Source organism: Takifugu rubripes, chromosome 5, assembly GCF_901000725.2.
Source record: "Takifugu rubripes chromosome 5, fTakRub1.2, whole genome shotgun sequence".
NCBI lineage: Eukaryota > Metazoa > Chordata > Actinopteri > Tetraodontiformes > Tetraodontidae > Takifugu > Takifugu rubripes.
In genome coordinates this window covers 9327453-9344467 of record NC_042289.1, presented here as the reverse complement: position 1 = coordinate 9344467, position 17015 = coordinate 9327453, and the positions used below count along the sequence as shown (strand labels likewise).

Below are 17015 nucleotides of genomic sequence, written 5' to 3'. Positions count from 1 at the left end.
CATAGCAGGAAGAAACCTCACGTGGGACCAGGTTTAGGTGGGGGGACAGATGGAGTGGAAGGATAGGAAGAGACATAAGGAAGAGAAGACCAGACGCATCGATCATAAATACATTTAATGAGGGGGTCAGTGGTACAGCCATGGAGTCACATGGTTCTAGAACCTTCACCATCTGATCATCAATAATCAGTACCTTTTAGTTTAGAAAGAAATGAATGAGACTACAGGTCAAAACAAAATTTATCATCTGGAATCATCTTCACATTCATCAGGACATGATAGCACACAGGCACAAAGATTTGATTACCCACATCTACTCGAAATGAATGAAAGGAAGAAAGGAAATGGAAGATAAGAAAAAAGCAGACTGCAGTTATAGAGTAATGATCTGAGGCAACAAATACAACCCCAACGCCACAACAATCGCCATTTTGACTGGTAAAAACCACCATTTTGACCTAACAACAGCAGACTGAGATTTTCAATTTACTCGAGGCTGCTAAGACCAGTGAACCGATCTAGAGAGGCATCAAATGAAATAAATAAACAGAGTTAAACTGCTCGGTTAAGGATTATATAAATTTATAACTTATACAGAAAAAATAGACAAAAGCTAAAAGCTAGATCACAGCGCATACATAAGGATGATGTGTGTGTGGAGCCACGCGTGTGGGGAACGTGTAATGTGTTTTCAATGTGTCCGGGCCGGCCTGTTCAAACACTATCTTAATGCTGAATGCATCCCGCGGGACTCAGCAATGTGGGGGTTAGACACAGAGAATCAGCTTGAAACGTGGCCGCCTCCCTCCCGCATGTCTCCGCCACCGAGCTAAAGGAATTTTTAATGGCGCACTAAAATGCTGCGTTAAGACTAAATTGCTGTCCTCAATGGGCCGCAGATGATGGAATTAAAGAGATTTAGAGCTGTAGGGGGAAACAGGGGGTGTGCGTGTTTGATGTGGAACCCTGAACGAGGGGGGAGAGGAAAGAGGGCAGCGGAGCAAACCGAGGCGACATCTGGCCCATGCTGGAGCAGCACGGCACTCTGGGAAGTCTCCACGGAGGGAGAAAAGGGGTTGAATGATAGCTCTTTCTAACACACAAGATGTGAGCAGACTGGCGCTCAGCTACTCGTAACACCTGCTGCACCCATATGGCGCTGCAATATCACCCATCACCTAAACAAAACTAGAACATGAGAGCCATTAAAAAGAAACAAAAAAACAACACACACAAAAACAGTGTAGCTGGGAAATGGCAAAGCCACCGCACAACCCCCCCCCCCCCCCCAAAAAAAACACTTATTCAAGTGTTACCCCGACTCCAGGTAACCATAGCAATCCCTCACCCGCCATCTCATTGAAAAGAACAGACAGGTCAGAGTGACACATTTTCTGTAGCACACACACGTGCACACACACATTAGGAGAGAGGCCTTGTGTGACCACATCAGAATTCAGCTGCTGAGCTCTTCCTCCCTTTGGCTCCGAGTCACACAACACTTGTGTCCACAAAGCTTCGCCACTCCCGCCGTCAGAGGTTGGCGAGACGCCACTGACCACCTCCCAAAAGTTGTCCTGACTTGGCAAATTCAGAGTCCATGCGAACGCGTGTCTAAGCATAAAGGGCCGATGGGACGTGAGCTCTATTCACAGGAGACAAAACCTGGATCTGTGGCAAAATCTGACCGGCTGGACTCGTGAATAGAGCCGGTATGGCAGCAACGACAGACCCCGCTGACCCCCATGTGAAGCCTTTTCTATATATTAGGTGGTGTTATAGCGCTGGGAGTTGGTGGATGTGAAAAAAACAAAAAAACGGCGCTGATGATAACAACTCTGGGCTACGTGTGCACTCATCCCACGTACGGAGTCCCGGGATGCTGGGCGACAGACGGCTGCTGGAAACTGCAGGGAAAATGTAGTAACCGCAGCCTCATCCATCTCGAAACACAAACTTCTTCTGCTTTTATCTGGTCCCGGGTGTGCAGGGGAGTTAAAAATAATTCAGAGAAGGAAAAGGGGGCTAGCAGATTGACAATTTCAAACAAGCCCTGGTTAAGGGTGGAAGCTAATGCGCAGCAGTTGTTGATAAGTTCTAGCGGGATGGGTTTTTTTTATCCCAGGTGATAAGAAGGGGGGGGTTGATGTGCCACTTTTGGCTCACACTTTCCCGTCGCTTTCATCTCGCCACACACTGCAGACCCAGTGACTCACCCAGCCAGCAAAACACCACCAAAACCAATAGCCGGCAGATAACAACTCTTACGCTAACAAGCTTTTCACTTGGGGATACCGTCAGCTCCCTGGATTTCTCATGCAGCTAATTAGGGATGGACTAGGAAACATACCTGCAGCTATCTATGCACCCCATTTCCATTTCCCCATTCTTCCCGTCTTTTCTCAAAACGCTCTCGTTCCTGCCGCACCCTTTCAGTCACTTTCACCCAATCCCTCTCTCTCTTCTGCTCTATTTTCTCCCATCTACCCTGGGATTCTAAATCTTCTCACCGCCTTTCAGTCCGCTGCTGCCATCGCCACCACTGTGTCCAGCCCAAGGCCACCACTGCCTCTTAATCCCATTAGACCAAACACAATCAATTACCTAGCCAGCCGTAAGGATCTGAGAGCATTAAAAGGTTGGCTCAGGAGATTTAAAACCGTTGATGACTATGACATGAATTCCGCCCCCCCCCCCCCCCCCCCCCGGAAAGCTTCCCAGCAAACCGGCATGTTGGTGTCTGTGTATGTGTCCGCGCGTGTTCATCAACATGACACCTCAGCACTGGCCCGGACCGCCGCGCACCACTTGTGGATCTTTAATCATGTCCCTGCAAGTCCCGGAAAATTACTGCCGTGTGATGGTAATCGATAAAGCGATAAATGCGGTCAGGGACTGAACTCACCGCAGTGAAGAAATACCAGGAGGGGCCACTGGCTGAGTGTTTTCATAATCTGACCTCTTGTAGCTCGGTGTGTGTGTGTGTGTGTGTATGTGGGGAGGGGGGGGGGGATCATCCAAACTAGAGATGTAAACAGTGAAGGAGGCCCATGTACTGATCGATCGCAGTTTCAGGTAAAAACCCCCAGATGTAATCATATCCGCCACCTCCCACTCCTCTCTTCAGCTGCTTCCCTCGCCGTCGTCCGCGCCACCATCACTTCACTGACTTGTTCCTTCTCAAGCAGAAGAAAAAAAAAATTAAGTCCGATCATTCCTCTTCAAAGGCATCATGATTACCCGCATAATGAATATTCAGTTAAGGTAGCGGGGGGTGGGGGTGGGGGGCAGGTGCTGAGATGGATTTGCCACGGCGAGTCCCTCTCTGATTTTATCACCAAGTAACGAGAAATAGGAACCATTTCAAATGCCGCTTTATTGTGACGTTTAACGACTGCAGATCCACCTTGCGGCAGTCAGCGGCAACATTTGTGGCTCATTAATAATCCCGCCGATGAATCATCGATTTTGGGCCGATTGTGACAACCTTCGATTGGTGCGTCCCCGCCGTGACCTCTGCCGAAAAATCATTTAGCCGCGCTGCGAAGGGCCGATCCAAACCGCCCCCGTGGGGCCCGCAGCGGCCGCGTAGCGCCTCTTCTCGGATTCAAATGCGTTTCCTCGAGCAGACGTGAGAGCCACTTTCCAATTTCGACTTCATCTTAAACCGCCAATTTCCTCTGTCACGTCTGTGATTGAAATATGAAACCCTGCATATATACAGGCCATTACAACAAACACACGGCCACAGCTGCAGCGCGCCCGCCCGCCCAGGGAAGCGGGCGAGACAACGGGAATCAGCGGTACGCCCAGAACACGTCCTTATTTATTTATTATTCAATAACAGCGGATTGGCTCCTGACCTGCCGCAGCTGACGCCAAGCTAGCATGCGAGGGAAAGCTCGCTCAATCGGCAGGAAATCAAAGTAAACTCCCGAGAATCAGTGACGCGAGTGTTGAGATCTGACAGAATATGAGCAGCCAGGCATTTCGCTTAAACCTTTTGGCTGTTTTACATCAGAAACACTGATGCTGCATTCCGAGGGCACGAGCGCCAGCTCCCCGAATGCTTAGTAAATAAATGAGTCATTCCATTAAGCGGCATTTTTTATGAGCATCCTTGACAGTGATGAACATTTTTCTGAGCTCGCACGCCTCCCTTCACAAACCGACGCACCAACGTAGCCTTTTTTTCCCCCTCCCAGTAACAACAGTGAGCTTTTATCTGTCTTTACTGCCTCTCCAGTTTTCAACTGAACACTTTGATGGGGAGGTACTTCTAACCTAATTTCAGAAGGAGGAAGAAAAGGAGATTATAAAGCAGCTGTTGTCCAGGTTCAAAATAAATGGATGAAATAGCTCGGTACACAGTGCAGACGCTGGGAATGGTGAAAGGGGGGAAACGGCGAGCGGTGGGGTGCTAACACGCTGTTGTCTTCTGCTTTCAAGGTGGTTCCGGCTGTTAATTAGTTCAGTTTGATGGCTCGCGTCCACGAGTGCAATCTAACCCAGTTAAGTCAGATGCTCATTGAGCACTTTTTTTTCCCGGGGTTCCTGCGGCTCTGCAGGAACCTGGCTCGCTTTTAGCGCCGCCGTGTCAGTCAGCGAGGCCCGGCGCGCTCCCCCGGCCGCTGCCAGAGAGCACTCATCAAGGTTACGTCTGTCAGAGCCGGCGTGCGTCCCATTGTCTCAATCGGCGTCCTTCAGAAATCTGAAACATCGGTCCTGCTGAGGTTTCGCAACAAATAAGGAGATGAAGACGCTTGCTGCGTCTGAGCGGCGTGACAAATAACATTTTGGATTATTAAACTGCAACCAAACGAATTACGATGCCAAATCCAATCAAACTGCTGCCCAGTGGTGGAATGATGAGGACATTTGCATATGTGGAAGAAGCTTTACGATCCTTCCTCCCCTGCATTCACGTTTCAATTTAGACAAGGTTCCCCGCTTAAAATATGGACAAATATGTCAAATCTCAGTGTGAAAGAAATGAATTATTCATTAACGACAAAAACTGAAGGTGTATAAACCGGCTGACAGTAAATGCTAATGTGTTATTTCTGTGGGATCACTTAGCGGCTAAAAATAACAACACCTGCGGATTTGCAGGACGCAGCCGCGGTCGCCTTTAAGGCCATCCGCCCGCGCCGTATTTCAGAAATAACTGATGCATAGCGTGATACCACCAACAAATAGGGCAATTAGGCTAGGCCTTTTTTTATGAAAGAACAAGATTTGATAGATCAGACTGTGAGAGTAAATAATATCCTGACACGACAGGGATGTCACTCTTAAATGCTGGTGCCATTTTGACATTTGTCTGAGCGTGCGCGCCTGTGTGTACCTCCGGGGGCAGCGGTTCCCCCTCTCGTCAAGCGCAACCCGACCAATGTGACTGTCACTCCCAATTTGCACTGAGCGGGGAGCCCGTGCCTATTTTTATAAATGTATTCATATTCATTAGCCCCGAGTGTCATTCATCGCCGCGGCATTAAAGAACCGCGGCGTTAGCATCAGAGGCTGCCAGAACCTGCCTCCTCTCATCTCGCAAATTAATAACACGGGCAATCACTGCAAAGGTGCCTGCTGTCAAACAACAATGGCTCCTGATTTCCATCAACTGTGCGCACCTCCTCATTTCTCCCCGTCGCACACAAAAACACTCATCGGCGCCGTCCCCTTGGGGAAATCTCAATAAAAACGATATCCTGCGAGCCTTTTGAAAAATGAAATCATTCATTTAAGTGAAAATTAATTACAGCTGTTCCTTCCCTCTGACCCAGTGCGACAGTCTGCCTTGTGGCACCTCGGTGGCAGACGGTTAATTGCGTAGAATAACTGGTGTGAGCGGTGGCTGCTAATGAGAGCAATTAGGCGCCAGGCTAGCACGCGGTTTCCGCCTTGCCCGCCCGTTCAATGCCGGCGCTCGCTGCCTCCGTTGGTGCGCTGGTGTTATGAAAAGCCTGCGTTTCCCCTGTGATTGATACTGACTGACGTGGCGACATGTTGGAAGTAAGCAAATGTTTCTCCGCGTCCTGCACGCCCACTTTCCCGCTGCACCATTTTGGGCTTGTGAAGTAATGGAAGTGAGTTGCCATGTTTTTTTCATGGCCATTGTTTCTGCTTCACCCCACTTTAAATCAACAGCACAATGGATTCTGCACGACGCCGCCATACTTCACTCTGGACAGCATTAATAAAACAAGCCTTCGATGCACATCGGACTTGGAGCGGCGGCGTGATTAAAGCTTTTAAACACCGCCACCCTTGGAGTTTGCATATGTCAGCTCTGCAGAGGAGCAGAGACGCCTGGTGTGGAACATGTTCTCACTGTTGTTCACCTTGTGCACAAAGAGGCTGGGTTATGGCAGCTCCTCCACACTCAGTATGATACATAACAACGCGGAAAATGATTATAAAGTAGAACAAATGTGAACTATGTCTTCATTTCTACCCTAAACCCCACTTTTGTCTGCTACTTTTAACCCTGAAAGACACATTTTGAACACGATTTCATTTCATTATTCTATTTGCTGTGTTTTCTTTCACCATTGTCGGGTCCTCTACAGCAACAGCCTGCTTTTAAATGGCTGTCAGGGAAACCAAATAAAAAGTCCTACTTTTTTAGTCTGGCGGTTTTCTGATACTGAAATTATACTGAAATTATCGCCAGCGTAGGAAATGTAGTCTTTTATACTGCAAGGGTTCTGACTGGGGATATTAGCACATGCGGTGGGGCCGCTAAGCAATCAGACCTTTTTAGAAGCATATATAATTTTTTTTTTAGTTAACAGCACTGCAGGTGCTTTTTGTGTCAGGGTTAAACGCAGCATTTTTCCATCCATGCCATTACATCCGACCACGTTTACTGGCCGTATCAAAGTTTGGAACCTGGTCCTGACTCCGACTGCTTCTACACATATAATTCCTTTATATCATCTAATGACGGTGGCCCCTTGAGTGGTGCGGTGGAACAGAACTAAAGCTTTTAATTGAATTTCATGAAATTAAACATTGGCCAGAGCGACTTCATTTCACTGATATAATCCCACCGATTCTCACCATTCCCGCCGTCCCCACAGGCAGAGAACTTCTCCGGCGTTTCTGGAATATGTGTTCAAATATTTCCTTTCACAGAAGACGAAAATTGCTCTTTCAGAGTCCCCGTGCTCGCGCAAATTAAACAGCTCGACCGGCAATTTGCGAACGCTTTGATGACAATGAAACAGAGGCTGAGCCCAGAAGCAGCATTAGCGGCCGTCATGTGGCCCGTAATGGGTTTTGTTGCTGTCACACCGCTTCAGTCGGGCATCACAAATCAGTTTTGAACCGTCATATGCACGTCACATGTGATGCAGATCCGATTTGGCTTTACTCTGCTCGGGAGAGCTGCGTCTGCCTTGAGTACATCCAAAGGTCTGCTGCATCTCGGTGCAGACCGGAGGGGGGGGGCAGCCCTGTCAGAAGGCCTCTTGGTGTACGGCTGGCCCCACCGTGGGACGCCGGGGCCCCTTTGTTTACGTACGCCTCTCCCTTTCCTGCTCCGGGACACGCGGAGACGGTGGCCGAAGCCCCTGGGACGCGGCAGCCCCTTGCAGAATTAAACAGGCCGTGTCTCAAGGCCCAGCGACAGGAAAGCTCACTCGGATCACAAAAGGCAACGCTGATTGTGTCTGACGGGTGCATCCCTTCTCCTTCAGATGTGATGTCTTTGTTTTGCCTGGATCGCTTTTGTGTAGCCATTTGTATTTATGGGCAGTGCATGCGTGCACACGCTCCCACGCGCGCGCGTGTGTGTGTGTGTGTGTTAGAGCGAGCACATCTTTGTGTATCCAGCCCACTTTGTTTCCAAAATTGAAATGGTGACCTTTTCCACACAGCTCCTGTCTGCGAGTAGGCAGCCTAAAAAGGGCCGATCCCAAATAAAACAATTTCAGTGAAAGGAAACGGGCTCTGTTTAACACTCCGAGCATGTCACACACACGGGGCCGTCGTCTGAACAGCCTTCTGTGGGAGCGGTGGAAAGGGGTTACTGTTTGGGCTCAAACTGGGCCCACTAATCCCTGTGATCCCTCCATTTTACTGTCAGCTGTTTCCTAGCTACCGCCGGATCTGCACAGAATTTCGGATTTGTGCTACTGTGCAGCACAGCACTACAGGCCACTGATGCAGCGCTCTCCTTTCTGTCCTCCACCCATACCCAGCAGAGCCCCCACCCACCCGCCACTTACAGCGTCCAGTCCAGTATTCACATCTCCATCTGTTCCCCGGGTGAAACGTGGCGGGGAGGCGGGTTAAATTGGAGAGTATTTCTGCCCGGCGACCGACAGGTCATGACACCCTACTGAAAAAAAGGAAAAAATCATTCTGATTTTGTCTACATGAAAGACGCAACGCCGGTGTCCCACTTTCTATCAGTCAGGGGAAAAATGCTGCCTTTGACATCAAAACCGTATACAGGTTCACGTATGCAGGGCACAAGCCGTGCACGTGTGCGAGGGCGCCTCCCCGAACATGCGTTAAAGCAATAAAGGCGTTGTTATTACATTCCTCCTCTGAGCCACCGTAAAAAAAGAAAGAGCCAGGCGTCTATCTTTCGTCCTTGTCAATATTAGTTGTTTTCAGAGGTGCAAACCCCTCGCAGACTTGCCGCTTAACCTTTTTGGAGCCCTCCCAAAATAATCTCGGCTCGTTCCAGACGGAGCACATGACAGACGCCGTTTCTGTGCCGCCAGACTGATGCTTCGTTGGCACCGGTCACGATCAGAACCGACGGGGCTGGTTCAGTAAATCCCCGGCAACTTTTCGCCTCAACACAGGCAGGATTGGGTCTTTGCGAATACTTCTGTGATCATCAGCAGTCAAAAGCAACCTAAAATGAATCCTGCCAGACAGTTCTTCTCACTCCACAAAAGCAGAGGTAAACGCAGTGTTGCATCAAAAGTCCTCCGACAATTTTCCAGTAGGAAACGCACCCGAAGAGCAGCTGAAACACAGCATCCCACACACGAGCGACAGTAGGCGCCAGCACTACGGACGCCTTTTATAATATTAACGCAGTTGAAAAGATGAAATGGAGTTATTTTCTGGATTGTACAATGAGGTGCAAGTACAGCACAGGGCGGGAGGGGCAGATCTGTCACACGTGTGAACCACTGTTGTCTGCTAGCTACTCGCACCACCACGTCAAGCCAGGAATTTGGAAACATCGGACAGAATCACATGCTAAGCGCCTGTCCTCACGCCAACGAAAAGGTAGTGGCAGTTGCTCCAACTAGGTTCTCTATAGGTGGAGACAAAGCTGCTTTTGTTCCCCGCCAGGCGCTTTGAGTCTCGCACCTGAATCGCTGTCAGCTCCAGCTGAGGGACCGAGGAAAAGGGGATCCAGACGCGACGCCATTCCGCCGCGCTGTCGGCGCCCATCGTCGGCGCTCTTTTTGACTGTCACTCTGCTGACGTTTGAGGCGAGGACAGAGATGAAACCGATGTGCACATTAAAGCGCTACCATGCCACCTAACAGACGGCGGCACGCACACCCACGTGCACCTGACGCCTCTGCGAGGAGTCCCCAGTCTTCTTCAGATTTACCTCAGGTGTTCTGCGCTCCGGCATCCTGGCAGACATCCTCGGTATCGCCACTGGAAGCTATTTGTTTATGGTAAACGCTGTCAAATGCAACACGGAGGGGGAGGGGACGGCCCGGTATTCTGAGCCGATGCCGGGAAATCAGGCTACATCAAACACGGAACGCAATCCCACGCGGCCCACAAGAGGACAATGGGGAGCGGGAGGCAGCGCTGGTGCTAATCAATATGGAGCACAAGGCGGGCGAGATAGAGCTGGAGGCAGTTCGCCAGGCCAGCAGGAAGCGCGCTGCCAAGCTGCAACCAACTCAGCCGTGTGGATTGAGAGCACGGCTTCGCGCTCTTTCCAGTTTAGATCCTGGCGGCGCGCACAAAGTGTGAACTCAAGCAGGTGGTCGAGTGGGGCGAGCAGATAAAGATGATCTGTCCGCAACTTTTACATTTGAGCCGTTTTCCCCTCGGGTTTAGCAAAAAGTAAAAAAGGGAATATCGACGTACATCCCGCGCACTTGAGAGGAACTGGCTGCTTCAAGTGCCCGAAGTTTTGTTCGTTTTTCTTTTTTTCTGACCGATTTGGTAAAGCCTGGAAAAAGGGGATCCATCTGTAGGAATATACAAAGGGAAATAGATCGGTACAAGCAGTTGTTTTTACTCGAAAATACATGAACTCACCACCCCCGACGCGGTTCCTCCGTTCCCGTATTGCTTTGGCTCTTTTACCGTTTTATTCACAACACAAGAATACACTCAGCATTCCCCAGGAGGGGCCCGCTGAATGAGAGCAGAGATTCAGTGCGCACATTATGCTGTAAAAAGCATTGTGCGCTTTTTCTTGAGTTGCTTTTGTGCTGTTTAAATGTTTACATGGAACAGCTTGGGGCTTGAAGACAGATGTAGGGTCCAAGAATACCGCTTCAGTACAATCCCTCTTTTCCCTGGATGAAAGTAATGACACCACTTTGAAGGCGTTTCAAAATCTCTCCTCAGAATGATGCTTTGATGAGGCGGCACGCGCGGCATCTTTGCTCCCTCGTCACAATATTAGACAAATTGAAGAATAGCGCAGATTAAAATCCCCACACCCGCGCTCGAAACGACTTCCTCTTGCTGTTTTTTTTCCCTTTGTTTTGGCGTTTTGGGTCCCATGTCGCGGAAAGCCTGTTCAGAAACACATCCCTCTGTCCTCGGTGGTGGGAAAAAGGTGCCTCCTGGTCCTGTGTCAGGGTAATTAGACTTTTAACTGGGGCAATTAATATGTGAAGGCTTTGTCCACCGCTTCTCCCCTCAGTCCCATCAGTAAACACGGTCTCACACACACACACACTCTCTTATTTCTATATTTTCTGGGACTTTCATAGGTAGAACTTATTACACAGCTCCTTAGCCTAGTTCTAACCATCCCAACTGGGCAACCAACCCTAAGTTAGACCCAATTCTAACCTCAAACTTAAAACCATGTCTCAACCTTCAAACACTCCTTTTAAGTAGTGGAGACCAGTCACAATGGCCCCACTTCCCAAAAATGTCCTCACAAGAATGAGTGTTTTCAAAAGAGAGACTTGTCTCAGCGTTGCTTTCCCGCAACAGTTATTCACCTTTCCCAAGTTTCATCATGCTAGCGAGGGTTTATGCAACGTTCTGTAAGTTCCGTTCATCAGTTTCCATCTTACGGTTCACTTTTAAAACAAAACAATTTGGTGTTTTATGCAATAGACCCCGTCTGACTCTCAACACTTGATGAGGCTTCATCCGTCAGACAGCATCACCTGTCCATGGTGACCTCTGAGTGCCATTTGTGGCCATTACGCCCACATTCGCTGAGTATTGGCGAAATTTCACCTTTACGGCGCTGCAGCAGATGACCTGCGATTTTAGTTGACGGAATTTCATGACGATTAAATTTTTCACGCAACTTTTGACCGCCAACCTACAACCCTGGACTAAACCCACCAGCCTGTTGGTTACCGGTAATTAGTGGAAGTAATAGTGGAACAGTCCAGAATCACTTATACAAACTAGCTGCAACCAGCTGAAATGCAACAAAATTAAGTTTAAGAAGTTGCCCTAATGAAAATGTGCTGTACTTATGTTAGCAGATTTCTGCTGTGCTGAGCAAATATTCGCATTAGCATCGAGAAAATGAACCGTTGAACAGCACGTAGAGCCATATTAGTGGCATTCAGTGTCCCCTTAGTTTGTCTGCTGCAACTGCGGTTTGGGGAGAACCTGGAGTGTTTCCAGCCCGCCTGCTTTAATGATGGCGGTGGATCTCAAGGCTCTACGAGGTTTAAGTCACAACACGTGGTCCCTTGCTAAAGGTACTTAGGGGGGAAAAAGTTTTAAAGGACTCTTCCATGCATGAAAGGGCTGCTTCTCTTCTTCCAACCTGCCAATACAAACTCAGTTACAACATGTCACCCCTTTAAATGTTAAGACATTGAGGGCCTGTCTGTGGCTAAAGAGCTAGCATTACAGTTCCAGTTACTCCTCATCGTCTCTGAGTTACTTTTTATGATATCTTTCAACAAATGTGACACTAATGTAAATTCCTTTAGCTAAACTCTGACACAGCATCAACAATTCAGTCAGTTGTCAATAATAGGAACTATTAAATACCACATAAGTGACAGATGGTGGGAGCAAATAGGCATTACCATAGCCCTCCGCCTGGATAGCAACTACAGACAAAGAGCTACCTCTGTGGTAGGAGTTAATTTGATTAAATTTCTATTGTGAACAACGGACACAGTTTTGCTGCTTGACTGACTCGATTAAAAATGTCCTGAAGGGGGAAAAACTCCGACAGTCCAGCTGCAATTTTCTGCCCTTCTGAGACAATAAAATAGAGAAAACAGGTCTTTTCTTTTAAGGTGGTGGAAAAAACACACACAATCACTATTTTTCAACTAATTTCTCATTCATTTATTTCACGTGTTGCCATCATGATGAATGAAGCATCCTGTGGCAGCATGAATAAACATGCGCAAACAACATTTGGCAGCTGCAGGAGGAAAAAAACCCGAAAAACAGTCAACCAGAGGGACGCAGGAGGCCGCCGCTTAAGCCACAACAAGAGCCTGTCGCCGCCGCGTTTCACCTGAGGCTGCGCACGCCGCTCGCCGGCCTTTCTGGGCGTGAAAAACAAGCATTTAGTCCAAATTCAGCATCTGTTGGCTCTCCGGAGCTGCAAACATATTTAATTAACTCAATTTTGCCAAGCAGGGAGATACCTGTGTCATAAATATGCATCATGCTCACACTATCTGCAGCTCAGGTTCGGGGGGAAAAACAATGATTTGGGCGCGCAGGGCACGGGAGTCATGCAGAAAATCAGACGACTGGCAGCAGGGTCTATTTTTACAGTGGCAACATTCAAAACAACGTAGGCTCGCTATTATTTGTGGTAGAATGTTGTACGTGTGGGCGCATATATGCCACTCGTCACTCATTGTTGCAACTTTAATTCCATTAAAACCGTATTATATTTCTCTTGATGGACTCTGTAATCTTGTACGCATTGATTTTTTTTTATTCTGTTGCGTGGTGCCGTGCCTCTGATGCAGATGAATTATGATGCCTCTGCCCGCATTAGAGTGGGGAGTTTTAATCACACGAGGATTGGGAGTGTTTTAAACAAATGCTTTTTGTGTGTAAGCACGGCAGATTATGGTAAGATTTAAAGATTTGGAAATGGCTGACAGCTGTCGGGCCGGGTAATAACGTACGTCCAGAAAATTATGGCCGCCGCCGGTTGGCAGCATGTCAATGCTGCTATCTAGATTAAAAGTCAATAGGCAGAGAGTGAGCACCAGCAGGCAGCCAAGCGCCCACACATAAACACACATCAGGCGCTGGAGGACTGAAGATTGCAGCAGAGGTAGCTGAAGCAGAGGTGACGCGCACAACATCTCGTATGTAGCTGTTACCTGGACGAGGGGGCCTGAATGAGTCTAAAAATGGCCTGCTGAGAGCCGCCCGTGGCAGCACAGGCGCTCCCCCGTGCACAGGTTTCCTCTTGTGCTCTGGAGCGGCCGACGGCATCAGTCCCAGCAGGAACCGTTGCAGGAACCTGCTGATAAACAAGCACATGCAACCTCTGGCTCCGCGGGGGGGGGGGGGGAGTGTGGCTTCATTTATGGCGTCCTCGGAGGCTCTGGGCACTCAAGGGAAACGCATCTGCATGGCCGAGTGTCCTCCAGCCTGAGCTACAGAGGAGGGCGAGTCGCACCCCAGCGCTAATGTGGACACTGAGGGGTGGGCGAGTGAGTGTGTGTGTGTGGGGGGGGGTCCGTTTGGGGAGGAGAGGTAAGCGGCCTCAAAGAACTCAACAGATCCTCACAGACTCCAGGCGAGCCCATGAAAAGGACGGTGGTAATAACAGCTGGAGGAACTGTGCCCTGCATAATAAGACACGCCTGAGACGCCTCTCAGATAAGGCTGGGAGCACTTTAGAGAAATGCGAGCAGCTCAAAGACAAACATGGAAGGGGATGATGCTGCTTTTAACACTCCAGTGCACCGAACAGCGATTATCACACACAGGAGCCACTTTTCACCTAGATCGGCTTCCAATATGGAACATTTTTCACCTGCTGGGACCTTCTGATGTGCACACTGGGGGGGGGGGGGGTTCTACACCAAAGCAAAGGAAAGCGCAACCTTTCTGCATACTGCGTCTTTACCTTGAAGAGTTGATGGGAAAACTGACAATTAAATCCTCAATTAATACGTGACAAGCAATCCATTCATGTGGAGCGACAGGAATTTCACAGCCATTGTGCGATTAGTGTAGATAATGTTCACGCCTCTGCCCACTCCAAATGAGACGTGCACGTTGTGATTAATTAATTCTGCGCCAAGCAGATCACTTTTGTGCAGCTGGCCTTTGAGTAAAAGTGGACATTAGGGAAATGTTAAAGAGCCTCGGGATAATGGCTCCGCTTCCTCTCCCCCAATATTCCTGTCTGTACAAGTTAATGGTGACTTCTGCCGGATTATTGTTGAGTCGGGGCGGGCTCGGGCGCGCGCGCACGCACCACCTTTTTCACAGCTGATGGTGGGGATCAATCAACATTTTCTAAAGTCACAGGGGCGAAATGTTCCCGCGTAAAGGAGGACGGTGTAAAGCAACCGTGACTCTGACGCTTCTTCTGGAGACCGTTTGCGCCTCCAGCATGAACGCGCTGCAGGTGGAACTGACTGCTGGGGGGTTGAATCTCATTCAGAGTGCGTCAGGCAGTGTAAGTTGGAAGTTTGCATATGATTAACAAATCCTTGAAAGCATCGCTTCCTCCGGAGCGGCTCTGTCCTGCCGCCTGTGCCGAGGAATGCAGCTGCGCGTCTTACCTTGAGCCCGGGCGCCGATGACACAGGTCGCCGACAGCAGAATCCAACAGGAGGCGACCCACACCTGTCCGGTACGTTCAGTCGTAGCCAGGGTCCGCGGTGCCACCCCCGAGCCCTCGGTGCGCCTTCCGCGTCTCCCCGCTGGGTACATGTTGCTCGGTGGCCACACTCTCCCGGAGGGGTAAAAAAGAGTCCCGTGTGTCGCTGCTGGTCCTGTGCACCAGACTGCTGCTTTCCGTCGGTGATGGGGGGTGAGTGACTGTAGAGGGAGAGAGAGAGAGGGAGAAGGAGTGGGGAGAGAGAGGAGCAGAGCACGTTTCGGCAGAGGGGGTAGACAGACAGACAGGCAGGCAGGCAGGCAGATAGACAGGCAGTGGCGGACAAAGTCCCGAACGCGCAAGGCGGAGTCAGTCCAATTGAATTTGCTCGGCTGTCAAGTGCGTGAGACGGAGTATTGACATCATCTTATTGCTGGTCCCAACACACACACACATACACCCACACCCCTGAACGCACCACGGAGCACTTGTGACAGAAAACAAAGTGATGTGCAACCCAGTCTCCAGCCGGCTCACCTTACGACTGACGGACAGTGTTATAGTGGATTTCTGACTCTTTCCTACAGCTGAAAACTGTCCTGTCGCTCCATGTCATGACGCCCTGGCAACGACAGGGTTGCGTCCAGCCACTTTTTTGAGATTAAAATCTTCTCATGTTTCTTCTTCGACTTCGTTTTCTCTTTTAAAAAAAAAAAAAATAATTATAATAATTATGATGGTGATAATTATTGTTGTTCTATCATCAGTGCGCACCTTTGAGTCATACATCGGACAGTGTCTGTGCACTATTGCCCCCATGCGGCGCGCAGTGGTACTGAACGACTCTATGGATGATAAACAAAAACAAATAGTGCTGCGTTTCACAATTAAGCTTCCGAAATTAGGCTTTTTTCTTTATGCCTCTCTTCTGTAAACCACGGACTGGTTCCCAAACTGGAACACTGGGTAAACGTCTCCTTCCTCCATCAGTCAGAGATGTGAGCAGACAGCAGGTTATTAAGTGTGAGTGCCGACTCCGTCAACAGGTACAGGACCAAAATGCCGGTTTCGTGCACAGAGAAATGCGAAGGATGCGCAGGCCCGTGACATCGGCTTTGTTGCGCTTGCGTCCTTTTGAACTCACTGGAAAATACGTTCTTGGCCTGATAAGCTTCAAAGAAGCGGCGACAATAGCAGCCTTTCTGCACGTGTGCCATTTGCTTTGGTGGGGTTTTGAAGGGCAGCATTAATGGAGAACATCTGAGCTACCATGACATGGATTCCATACTCCTGCGGGTACTCGGCTGTGTTTTTTGGGTGGGTATTCACCTGCTTCTGCTTTGCTTCCATGTGCAGCAGTGAATCTGTTCCCCTGTCCTTTGCACTACGAATAAACTTCCTTTCTCATCCCCTCCTGCATCTTATTTGCTGCCAGCAGCCCGTTCGGCGTCCTCCACTGCTCTACCCCCCCCCCCCCCCCCCCCCCCTTTGTTTCCTCTCTCCTCACCCCACTTCCACCCCCACGCACCAGCCCCGTCCTGATAATGATGTGCTGATTACGAGGCTCTTAGGATGGAAGATTGCTCTCTGTCTCATTCACATGCAATGGAACATTCGCCGCCGTCTTGCCCCCCCCCCCCCCCCCCCCCCCCCATCCTGTTGTGAGCATGTCAGCCAGGTTGACATTAGCAAGCTGTTGCGGAGAGAGACAAACACGCGGGCAGGTGCCTGGACAGTCGACTGGATGTAGAGTCTGGGGAAGGGGGGGTTCAATCAAATCTAATTTAAGCAGCTTCCATTTCTACTAGAAGCTGCTTTCACATGGAAACCCATTCTTGGCACTTGAAAAAGGAAAATGTCAGAAGATCAACAGTCACTTAAACAAAATATCATTTTGATTCCGCATTTCTTGACATCATGACTCCGTATCTCAGCCAGATTTATTCAGGTTTAGTCTCTCAGAAATGGGGCTTTGAATTGGATGGATCCCGTGAATGTGAACTCCCATCTCCAAAACGTGACTCCACCAGCTTCAGACCTTCCT

At 49.3% G+C, this 17015-nt stretch overlaps 1 protein-coding gene across 2 annotated transcripts in view; it reads right to left on the bottom strand.

Moving 5' to 3' along the window:
- Positions 1–15409, bottom strand: part of sdk2a (sidekick cell adhesion molecule 2a) — a 69978-nt gene extending 54569 nt beyond the window's left edge. For both annotated transcript variants that reach the window (XM_029836598.1, XM_011604027.2), the window contains exon 1: positions 14934–15409. In XM_029836598.1, coding sequence (XP_029692458.1) covers positions 14934–15084 — 151 coding nt within the window. In that variant the 5' untranslated portion in view covers positions 15085–15409. The remainder of the gene's footprint in view (positions 1–14933) is intronic.
- Between the last annotated feature and the right edge of the window lie 1606 nt (positions 15410–17015).